The sequence below is a fragment of the Lepidochelys olivacea genome, assembly GCF_965140295.1.
Source record: "Lepidochelys olivacea isolate rLepOli2 genome assembly, chromosome: 14".
Classification (NCBI taxonomy): domain Eukaryota; kingdom Metazoa; phylum Chordata; order Testudines; family Cheloniidae; genus Lepidochelys; species Lepidochelys olivacea.
This window is the reverse complement of record NC_140424.1, coordinates 40368767-40380493: the sequence shown is the minus strand read 5'-3', so window position 1 is coordinate 40380493 and position 11727 is coordinate 40368767. Positions and strand designations below refer to the sequence as shown.

Here is an 11727-nt window from a genome sequence, read left to right as displayed (position 1 = left end):
CCACCCCAAGCAAATTGGGGCATGCCCTTTCCCTTTGGTTCTTGAGTCCAGCAACCCCGAATCACCCAAAGTCCCAAAAGTCCAATGACCCAAAAGTCTCTGTCCCTGGTCAGGACAGCCCCAGAGTTCAAAAGTTTATCTGCAGAGCTTTACCTCCCAACCTGGGTGGAGATGGGGAGGGAAGAGAGGTAAGGGGTACCTTACATGATCTGAAGCTGATAGCCCCACAGCTCCATAGGCCTTCGCTCCGCCCCACCAGCTGCCCCACAAACTGCTCCACCAGCCTGTCTACAAAGCACTCCAGCCGTCCCCAAACTGCTCCACAATATATCTTCAGGCTCCCCCACTACTTAACACAACACTCAGTGATTTCAGCTCTTAGTCAGTTCAGCTCTTTGGTGAATTCGGCTTGTAGTAGGAGAACCTCAGTGCTGGTACACCATTAGCACAAAGTGAGCTCAGCAGCCTGTAACTAGACTCCTAATGGAATCAAAATCAGCTGATATTCCACAGTAGAGAAAGAAAAAAGTGCAATTAACATGTAAGGCCCTCACCAAGAGGCCCATGCTACCAAATATTAATACTTGTCCCCAGCCTCACTCACTTCACAAAGTTTTGGAACCCATGACCCTTGCCTAGCGAGTGCTACCAAGTTGATGGTGAGTCCTTCCATCATAACAAAAGGCCAAGTACAGTTCCAAGCACAGTTCCCATAATCAGGGTAATAACAATTTATTCTTCCTGCCCCAATAACAGAGACACTGGGGATCCCACGGCAGCCAAAGTGACCATTTGGGCAGCTATGGCCTCATTCTAGGCGGGGTGGGTGTGCCTATGCAAATGAGATCGGCCCCTGAAGTTCTTTTCCACAACTTACCACACCTCACCACCAGATGTCAGGGTGGAGCTCATCCTGACACTGCTTACACTAAAGGTGGTAAGTAAACGGAGCTGAGAAGGAGCCTTAATAACCACAGCATGGCAAGCAGTTCCCCAGCTACTGAGAACAGCTTTCTTAATGGCACTAAAATAGCACCAATGACCAGGAATTAATACAGGGAATTAATGAGTTACTGTCTCACTTTCAGTAACATGTCATAAATCTCTCTGTTCCCTTTCCTTTCATACTCTCCTTTTCTCTTCCTTTTTCTAACCCTCACTTCTGATCCCAGTTTATTTTCCTGTGTTTCTCCAACTCTCCTCCCCCCCCCGTTACAGATCAGCCCCCATGGCTGATCCATTCCACCCCCTCCACCCCCAATTTTATCCCTTCCCCTCTTGCTGCCCCCAGGCTGGTTCTCCTGGGAGTTTCCTGTCACTCTTCTCATTTATATTTTCCACCATTTCTCCTGGACTCTCCCTTTATTCTTGTTTTATTTTCATTCACATTTGCCTTCTTGCTTCTTCTAATTCCCTCTGGTTAAATCTGCCCTGTCCCTGCCTCCCCCAGTGCTGCCAACCTCAGGAGCTCAAAAAAATCTTGAGACTGACCAAATGATGATGTTTTTAAGGTTATATAATAGTTTCTCCATCAATCTGCACCTCCTACCCATCCCCTCCACCAGTTGTTTTGAAGTGACTTGGGCCCCTGCGGCAGGAGCTCTGGCTGAGAGACCCCATGAGATCCAATCCCACAGATCTGCACAAACCGCTCCCTGCTGCTGCTTCTCCCCAGCCCCCCAAACCCTGATTGATTATTGCTGGTTCCTGCCCAGCCCCCGTCTCTGCCTGTCCGCAGCCCGGCTGTTAGTTTTGCCCCCTGCCCAGCCCCCACCTCTGCCCCTCAGGGCCCCTCTGCCCCTCCTGCAGCCCCAGGGGTTCCTTCCCCTCCCCGTCCTGTGCCTGGGGCTGCAGAGAGGAAGGGGAAGGAGCTTCCAGAGGTCATAAGATAAGGGTTGGGTAGATGGGAGTCCTCCAAGGTCATAGACACTGGGGTCCGTGAGGCTAGAGAGGCTGATTTCTGGTTCCCCCCTCTGCTGTGGGGCTCAGGGGCACAGTCGGAGCCAGGATCCCCCCCACACCTGGAGCCAGGGGTGGATTCTCTCCCCAGGGACGGAGCCCGGCGGGAAAGTGAAGATCGGGGCCTCGTCAGCAGCATCGATAAATGTCACCTGCCCCCGGTCACAGTCCAGACAAACCCAGATCCTGCTGGGGGCCCGGCTCAGGGGCAGGGGGGTCTCAGGGGAGGTGAGAGCCCGGAACTGATCCCCACACCGCTCCACAGCCCAGATCCCCCCCTTTGGGCTATGGCTGATCCATCCCTTCCTCCCCACAGACTCTCTGGCCACCCCCACAGCCCAGCATCGCCCACCCCCGATCTCCACCTCCCAGCAATGTCTCCCTGCTGTGAATCCCTCACAGCCCAGCACCCAGGGCTCAGTGTCAAATCTCTCAGGGTTGTTGGGCAGTCGCTGCTGCGTGTCTCCCCATCTCACACTTTTCCGACCCTCAGACAGGACAAGGCTGGGATTAGCCGTGTCTGGATCCAGAGTCACATTCTCTGGGGAGAGAGAATCAGAGCATTAGGGGCAGAGCTTGGCCCTGGGGGAGGCTGGGGCCATTTCTCACACTCCCCAGCAGCCCTGTTCTGGCTGGGACAGGCCTGGATCGCAGGGAGCTGCTTCTGTTCTGGGCACCTGAGATTGAGCAGGGATGTCACTGCACTTCCTAAGTCTCTGTAAGGAGACCCACTTCATTAATTCCCATTTGCGTGCGAAAGCATCAGCTCCCAGCTACCCCTGTTGATTCTGCTCCATTCCCAGCAGGAGAGACACACCAAGAAAGGTTTTTGTGGGGAGGGAGCAGAGGAAGCAGGTACAGGTTTGAAGACCAGAGGAAATCTTCCTCCTCTAATGCAGTCTCCACTCCCAGGGCTGGGAACAGAGAGGAAGATGCAGCACTGGGGAAGAGCTGATTAACACTAGAGAGTAGGAGGTGGCATTGGGTGGGGTAGCTCCATCCCCAAACCAGAGAGAAGGGAGGAGCTGGCAGCATCAGAGGGAAAGGATCACCCCAATCCAGGAAGCAGCTCCAATGGGAGAGCCCAGCCCTGCCCAGAGGAAAGGCAGGATGTTGGAGAAGATCAATGGGGAGACTCCCTCCACCGGGGTAAAGCAGAGGGATGTGTCAGTCCTCAGGGCATTGAGCTCTGTTCGGGTGCTGCTCAGGGAGAGTGTTTCTGTTCATTAGCATGGGCATGAACTCAGCACTCGGGTTGGTGTCAGGATTATTTGTGTGATGTCAGCTTGGGATCTCCCCAGGTGTTCCGGCACCTTGGCAGAAGTTGGGGAGGGGGGTACGAGGTCGCAACACCTGTGGCCCTCCCCTCTCCCTGGCCCAGCCCCACTCTTCATCTTCTCACCGAGGCCCTGCCCCTGGCCAGGCTGGAGCCTTGGCCACTCTGGAGAGCCCCTGACCCTCCACCTTCCCATGTCCACTCTCCGGCGTGCACCACCCAGGGCGGGGGAGGGTCCGGGGGGAAGAGGAGCAGGGGTGGGGCCACTGAGAGGGAGAAGCACCAGGAAGAAGCTGCACTACACAGGGCGCAGTTGATCAGCCGCCCCTCCATGAAGCACAGCCAACGCTGCGATGCTCCACGCCTGCCCAAGGCTTGCAGTGTGGGGGGCCAACACGGCCCCCTGCCCCCAAACTATGCCCATGTTAAAAAGAGGGTGAGCTTGGCCCCCTGGCCCCCCATGTTCCAGTGCCCCTGGATCTCCTCACTGTGAGTAGGTTATTTTTAGGGCTGTGTGCGCCACAGCCACTGGTGATTTGGTTGGTAACTTTCGTTACAATCTCAGGAAGATGTTTTCATTGGAATTTTCTCCTAATTTAAAGACAGTCTCGAGCTGCAAACTCACCCTGTCTGTGTGCTCCTAGGGATTCCCCAATTTGTGTCTCCAGTGCAGACGGCAGAGTGTCTGGCGGGGGAAAGGAGAAAAGAGACGAGATTTCAGACTTTCGTATTTATAACAGTGTCCCCACTCTGAACGCATAGAACTGAGTTTTCATCATGACAGAGAAACAGATCGAGAGGCCCAGAGACACACTCAGGCATTTCATAGAAACTAACTGAAACCTTCTGTTTCCTTTCTCATTCAGCCATCTCTCAGCAATGGAACCAACGTCCTTTCAGCCTCACAACCATCCCAGGACACACAATCTGAAAGAGAGATTTACTTTTCCCCTCCTCATCCCCTCCCACCCTTCCAACTCCAGTTGGTTTGTCTCATTCACTCACAGCCTTTTGTCATAACCTAGATCCAGATCATACAAAGACTTTGGCAGAAAAGTAACTTTACCCACTTTGGTCCCTTTGGCCAGGGTCAGGCAGCATCATGTTGTGTGACGGACACTTGACAAAATTACCAGAGTTAGTGGCGGACATTGGCGGGGGGTTATGCCATTCAGTCATCATTCAACCCGTAAAATAACACACAATTTTCCACACTGAAAAAAACATAACCTAGCTCGTTAATAAATAATAAACAATAATAATAGTAATAAATTCAACTCAGGGGAGTGTTTTTGAATGTCCCTCTCTGCCGCAGTCAATATTGTTTTTGTGGGATGGGGGCATTGAAATAAATATTTCTCCTAAAACCATATTTCAGTGCATTGTTGTCTCTAGTCTTTTATTTTTCTCGTTTAAATAATATGTCTGATGGGAGGATGAGTGTCTCTGTGTGTGTGTGTCCCACCTCTACACCGCTTACCCCATGTCTCTCCCCTGTCTGTGTCCCTTACATGGGAGATCCCCCATCATGTCACAGGATGTGGGAAGCAGAGGAGGGGGGTCTCTCAGTGGAGCAGGGTTTCCCATCACCACACTGTGACCAGGGCACCCCTCTCCAGGCAGGAGGGATCCCAGGGTTGATGGGAACGTCCTCTGTCTCCTGACCAGGACAAAGGGTAAAGCTCTGGCTGTGGATCTCTTGTGAGCAGGGGCCAGGGTAGAAGAAATTCTTCTGTGGGGGCGGGGGGGAACTCAACCCTGGTGGCTCCCAGAAGTGGCATCCCACAGTCCCTCATCCCCGCTGCTCCTGGGAAGCTAGGCTGAGGGGGAGGGGGGGTCTGTGCAGCTGTGGGAGGGGTAGCAATGACGGGCTGGAGCTTGGCTGAGGGGAGCTGTGCATCCAGCCACAGAGAAGTTAGCAAAGTCCAATACCCGCTGTGTGGAGACAAGGGGGAAAGTGGCGTGTGCATAATCAGTGGTGATAAACCAATCAGAGAAAAGAACAATAACACAAAAATAACTTGAACAAAAAAAGCCCTGCCAATGATGTGTTCATGCATGTGTAGTGTGTGACCTATATAAGGTACTTTGTATTCATACCACTCAAAGGTGATTGGAAAAGAACTAGTAAATATGCAGTTTGGATGTGTATAATATTCCAGAGATTGTAAGACGTAATTAGAGCTTCCTAGGAGAAATCCCCCGTGACCCACTTTTGCCCCAGGAGAAGGGAACTGACCAGCACTTCTTTCTATATGCGATGGCTAGTAGCAAATATCCCAATGGCTGGTGATGGGGCATGAGTCGGGGAGGGCTCCGAGTTACAGAGAAATCTTTCCCAGGTGTCTGGCTTTTGGGTCTTGCTGAAATGCTCAGTGTCCAACTGACCACCATATTTGGGATAGGGAAGGAATTTTCCACCAAATCAAATTGCCAGAGACTCTGGGGTTTATTTTTGCCTTCCTCTGCCGTATGGGGCACGTATCATTTACCGATGTTCAACTAGAAGAAATGGTGGATTCTCTGTAATTTGAAGTCTTTACATCATTATATGAGGGCTTCAGTAATTCAGCCAGAGTTTACGGGTAAATTGCAGAAGTGGGTGGGGAGGTTCTGTGGCCTGCAATGTGCAGGAGGTCAGAGTAGATGGATCATGATGGTCCCTTCTGACCTTAAAGTCGATGAGTCATTTCTTACTTTGTAACTGTAATCGAAAAGCATGTTTCTGGTGCAAACAAAGGTTTGAATTAATCAACCTGTGTGTCTTGGATCCAAACGTCTGGCCTTCTCACCCAAAAATTAAATAGAAGCATCATCTAAGTGTGAACCAATTGACCAGCACCATTCTCTTCCCACAGTCTCAGAGGCTCTTCCCAATTTCCATTCCTAGATCCCTTCTGGGTACCTTTGAACTTCCTCAGAGTCTTCATTAGCACAATAGTTTTCTGGGAGAAATCGCTGATTTGCTCTTCCAGTTCCAGAGAAATCTCCTCTGGCTGCTGGAACTTCCCCTTCTCACACCTGGAGAGAAACAATTTCACATGATTATATTTCATTGTGTGACTCATGATAAGTTCTGGCTAGTGAGTCGCTGCTCTAATATGCCTGGAGTTCAAATTCCTCGACTTCTCCCAGCCTCAGAGTAGGTGCAACACAGCCCATGGCCGTACAACCTTCCCTTCTCAGGACTCCTTAATATTCTTCAACTCTGGTCTGGTGAGATCAGCTCTGGGAACAAAAGGGGAATTGAGTCTCCATGGCCAATTCACTCTTTGGCCTCCATGCTCTGAGAGACAGGAGGTTCCTATGTAAAGTGCTGTAGAAATCTGTCCACTAGGAACTAAACTGAGACACCAACTCCCCTGTCCCCAGCTCATTCCACACAGGTCTCCAAACTGTCCTTAGGCTGGGAAAGACTCAGGTGGGAAAGACTCTTGACCACTGCTGCCTTGGGCTGAATAGTAACCAGGGCCCCAGTAGTGACAGGCCCATATTCAATCCCCACAATCCTGAGGCAGCCACTACCCCAGGGATGTGACATCTCGAGGAAACACTTGAGGTCAGTCTTTCCCACTGAATAGAGAATTCCAGAGTCTTCTGTACCAGGATGAGAACCTCAGGATTAAGTTTATCTGAGAGATTTGTATCCAAAATCCCCATACATGTTGCTGTGGAGATGCAGTGCTAACATCATCTCCATGCTCTTCCCCAGCATTGCCAAGTATGTGTGGGAGTGAGAGAGAGCCACGTACCTACTCAAGGTGCTTCTGACATCCTAGAGGGGAGAGAGAGGAGAGAGAGATTAAAAAAAATTTCATACCACCTGACACACATTTGGGATTCCAGGAAAGGGATTTTGCAAATGCAGGGAAAATCAGCCCTGCCCTGGCCCCGGGGCCATGGTTTCACTGAGCTAATGGGGCTTTTCCAGCTCTAATATCAATGTGTCTGTGAGTCTGCAAAGAACAATAGTCATTCACATTTCAGCAATGCACACATTGAGTTACACTGAGATCTCTGACTGCTGGACCCCGGTGCCTGTACTTCAGGAGCTGTCCTGTCCCTGTGTTGGGATTTGGGATGTTTCTAGCTCAGTCTCACCTGCAGGAATTCACTTGCTGGCTTCTGACACTTCCCCTCTATCTCACTGATCAGCTCACTGAGACGGGAAATCCCCTCTGAGAGTTTGGTGATATTTTCATTCTGTATCTTCACAATCTCCTTGTCCAGCTTTTCCAGCTGGGCCAGCAGGAGTCGCTCTTGTTCTTCCAGGAGCTGCCGCAGTTGCTGAAATTGAGACACAATCTTCTGCCTCTCGGTTTCTGTCTGTTTCTAGAGGAAATAAGGAAAGGGCTGGTCAGGAACATGGATGGAGCCTGATGACCTTTCATATAGTCTTACAAGAGAGAGTTTCTTTACAATCTCTAACACATCTGTGTAGAGACCAGGCCATGAGCCGACAGGCCTAGTGCTCAGAGCTGCAGTCAGAAGTCAGGAACTACAGCCGAAATCAGAGCTGAAGTCAAAGTCAGGATCTCACCAAGGGTTGGGGCTACAATCGAGCTCAGAAGTCATGCCAAAGGCTGAGCCAGAATCAGTGTCTGGAGTCACACTGGGGATCAGGACTGGAGTCGGAATCAGGCAGCCATGCGAAGGGTCAAGCCAAAGTCAGACAGCAGTACTGCGGGTCACACACACACATTTGTGATACGCACATCTACACACACACACAGAGAGTATCCCATGATCATGGAGAAACACACACAAGGCCACAGAGAAATCTACCAATATACATCCCTCCCAGCTCAATGTCCCAGCAGGCGAAGAACAACAGGCACTGACCAGATACTCCCGGCTTCTCTCCTCTCCAGTCACTTTCAATCCCAGCAGCTTTTCTCTCTCTTCCCTCAGAGTCTTCAGATGGGCTTGTATTTTTTCCTGACAAACAGAAATGATTTTGTGGGTTTATTTTCAGGGTTGTAGGGGGTGGATGAGGTGTTTTTCCACCCAAAATTCTACACAACAGTCAGTCTTCCTGGATTGACTAGATGGGTAAGGCAATATCTTCTGCTGGCCCAGCTCCTGTTGGTAAAAGAGCTTCACACAACTCAGCTCTGGGGAACACACTCTTTCCCAGGCCTGAAGAAGGGCCCTGTGTAAGCTTGAAAGCTTCTCGTTCACCACAGAAGCTGCCATGAGCAGATATTACTTCACCTACCTTATATACCTTATAGTCTCATAGCCCGGGACCAACACAGTTACAACAATATTGTGTACAACAGTGGGTCTTTCTAGAGGTAGGACATCAGAGACACAAAGGAAATGAAACCTTATTTATGGAAATTGGGCGGGTTTTGTACTCAGATGGTTTGAAGTTATTACATCCACTTTCTCCATTGAGTTGAACCAGTGGAAAACTGGTGTCCCATGATGGTGAATCTATAAAGCTGTTTTTGAGAAGATTTAACAAACAGTGATACCAATCCCAGAAACCACCGGGGGCAGTCATATCGGGGGCAGCCATATTGACTTTCAGCCCTGTACCTCGGGGGGTGGGACAGCACTGATCTAAGGACTAGGGAAAACCCCATTAGATGTGTTGATTTGTGTTAGGAACAGCTGGGGTTTGCCCTAGTGCTGTCCTAGCCCCTTTCCCTGGCAATGGCCTCTGGGTAGCTACCCCAAAGTCCCTAGCAAAGACCCAGAAGCGGTGGATTCTGGCAGATTTCAAAGGGCTGCCTGGTGGGACGAACGGAACCACGTTGGCTGGTCCTTGCCCATGAACACAGGAGAACAGGTCAGAGTGGCACTGGTCCGCACGGCCCAGGGGTTAGTTTTGCTGATGATAAGTCTGATCCCAGTGGCATGTGGCATGGACTTGCACTGACTGGAGCCCTTGTGGGTGTGGACTGAAGGTGCTCGGGGTCCCACACCGTGTTCAGCCCAGTGATCTGCTCTAGTGCAGGCCGGCAGCATCTGAGTTTAACCCTCAAGGAGCAGCACAGGAGTTCAGAATCCCAGTGGAAACCTCCTCTCCCTGCCGGGCCTTAGACCTGTATCAAGGAGTCTTTTCCTCCTACTGTCTGGACTTCATCACTGTTCAGTGCTGCTGAAAGGGGAAGAGTAGCTAGTGGTTAGGGCACTGAACTGGGCCTTGGAAAACCAGGTTTTTATATCCAGCTCTGCCATTGATCTGCTGAGTCACCTTGGACAAGTCACTTCCCCTCACTGTGCCTCAGTTTCCCCTCCCACCCTTTGTCTGTCTTGTCCACTTAGACTGTAAATGGCTCGGGGCAGGGATTGGCCCTACCGGGTTTTGTGCAAGGCCCCACAATCGAGGTCAGATCTCATCCGGGGTCTCTAGGGGATGCAAATAACAATAAACACTGTGATACAACCAGTAATACCAGCCACAGCTTGTAACTCCCCCAATCAGCTTTCATGCAATGAAGGCTACACACAGCTGAATGACAGGGTTACACCATTAACCTGTAATTAACATCCAAAGTTATTACCCATTAGACTGGACAGCAACTCCCTACCTTGTACTCCTGGGCAGCTTCCTGTATGGGAACCACCGTGTGAGCGCGGTGAGCCCGGGATCTGTCACACACCACACAGATGGGGGTTTGATCCTCTTCACAGAACAGTTTCAGAGTCTCCTGGTGTTCCCCACACACCCCACCCCCTCCTGCTCCCTTTGCTGCCTGGAAACTCAGCCGTTTGGCGATTTCTACGACATTTGCCAGCTGCCTGTTGGGCCTGAGGTTTCTCTGTTGCACAGTTTCTCTGCACTGAGGGCAGGAGGCAGCTGTGTCGGGTCCCTCCCAGCACTGGGCAATGCAGGCTCGGCAGAAATTGTGCCCACACTCCAGAGTGACAGGGTCTGTGAAATACTCCAGACAGATGGGACATGTCGCTTCCTCCTGGAGACTTTCCACGGGGCTCTCTGCAGCCATGGCTCCCTCTGGGCAGTGGGACAGGGTAAGTTACAGTTTCCTGAGTTCACACTATGCCCCACCTGCAGCAGCAACTGGGTGTTTCCTTGCCTGAAAGTGACTCCTGCTGTTTGCTGAGCAGGAAGGACCCAACCAATTTCACCCCTGGAGGCTTTGGTGAAAAATGTATCAATTCTGGGGGGATCAGACAATATTTTGGTCAGGCCAGAACTAATTAATGACACGAGACACTGAGATTCAAAAAGTTGAAGCTTTAAAACTGTTAAAATTGTCTGTGAGGAGCTAAATCTCCTCCCTCCCCCAGCAGCTCCCCCAGGGCAATGACCCAGAGCCTCCCCCACCACCACAGGGACCGAGGCTGAGAGTCCATCTGCTGGCGGCTCAGGGGCCTGTGGAATGTGCTGGGATCTCAGCCTGGGCCCTAGGGGGCAGGTGACCCTGTCACACAACCATGCCCAGCAAGGCCTGCTCCCATTTTCTCCCAGTTTGTGAGTCCCAGCAGAGAGACCAGGGACTGCAGGGAGACCAAGCTCCTGTCCCCCAGGTGAGGGCTGGGGCCCAGTGGCCGAGGGCAGCCGGTGTGAGGGGAGCTCGCACTAGGGGCCTGCAGGGTACGTGGTGTGGGATAAACAGAGACCTCTCAGGCCACTTGCCCATTGCGGCTGCAGCAGGGGATGTGGGGACAGACGGAGGAGGCCTGGGGCAGTCCGGGAAGCCGCCATCGGGGACACGGCGACGGAACTCAGCTGTGGCGGGGAAGCCGTGCTGTGCAGAGATGCTGCTGCGGATGCAGCTGGTTACCCGGGTCCAGCGCCACAGCAGGTTAACAACGTGGTTACTAGACGTTGCAGCTCAGCGGAGTGAAGTGCTGCCCTTTTGCTGGTCTCCGCGTGGCTTGAGATTTGCAGGCATCCCTCAAACACCTTTCCCCTGCTGCTGTCTCAGGTACCCGGGTCTTCACTCAGCATTGCAGAGCAGAGCAGATTCAGTGCTTTGATACAGGGTTACGGAAAGGAAAGAGACTGGTATGGTACATATCGTACCTGTAATTTCTTTCCCCTGGCTGTCGGATGTACCGTGTGCAGCTGGCTACTTAGAGACATTCAATCAGACAGCTGGGGTGGCCTTTTTGTGCTCTGCCCCTTTCTCAGTAAATGGTGAGTGTAGCTTTACCCACTCCAGTCCCTTTGGCATCACTGGGACACTGAGACCTTTCAAGATCGGGACACTGAATCGTAAGCTCTTTGGATCTGCTCAGAGCTCAGCACCATGCGGCCCTTGTCCTCCATAGACTATAAAGCGAAGAGACACACAGGCATTGTATAGATGGGGAAACTGAGGCAGGGAGAGGGTTGGTTCAATAGGCCCCCTATTCAGTGGCTACAAGGGCCAATGCAGACCTTAGGAGCAGCTAGGCAAGTCCTGAGCTCCAGCCAGAGCTGCATCCCTGGTTTAATGGTCCTAAGGGGTTTTGCCACAGTGCAGAGTACAAGAGGTGCAGCTTCACCCTGGCCACACCCCTCTGTCCCTTTC

The 11727-nt window shown here is 51.7% G+C and overlaps 1 protein-coding gene across 1 annotated transcript; it reads right to left on the bottom strand.

Moving 5' to 3' along the window:
- Positions 1–1985: 1985 nt before the first annotated feature.
- Positions 1986–10205, bottom strand: LOC311530929 (zinc finger protein RFP-like; the record flags this gene model as incomplete). The annotated part of the gene is made up of 7 exons (XM_084647991.1): positions 9778–10205; positions 8078–8173; positions 7337–7567; positions 6988–7010; positions 6141–6256; positions 3861–3920; positions 1986–2500 (listed from the first exon to the last, which is right to left on the bottom strand). The coding sequence occupies exons 1-7, from the start codon at positions 10192–10194 to the stop codon at positions 1986–1988; spliced, it is 1458 nt and encodes a 485-aa protein (XP_084504117.1). The 5' UTR covers positions 10195–10205.
- Between the last annotated feature and the right edge of the window lie 1522 nt (positions 10206–11727).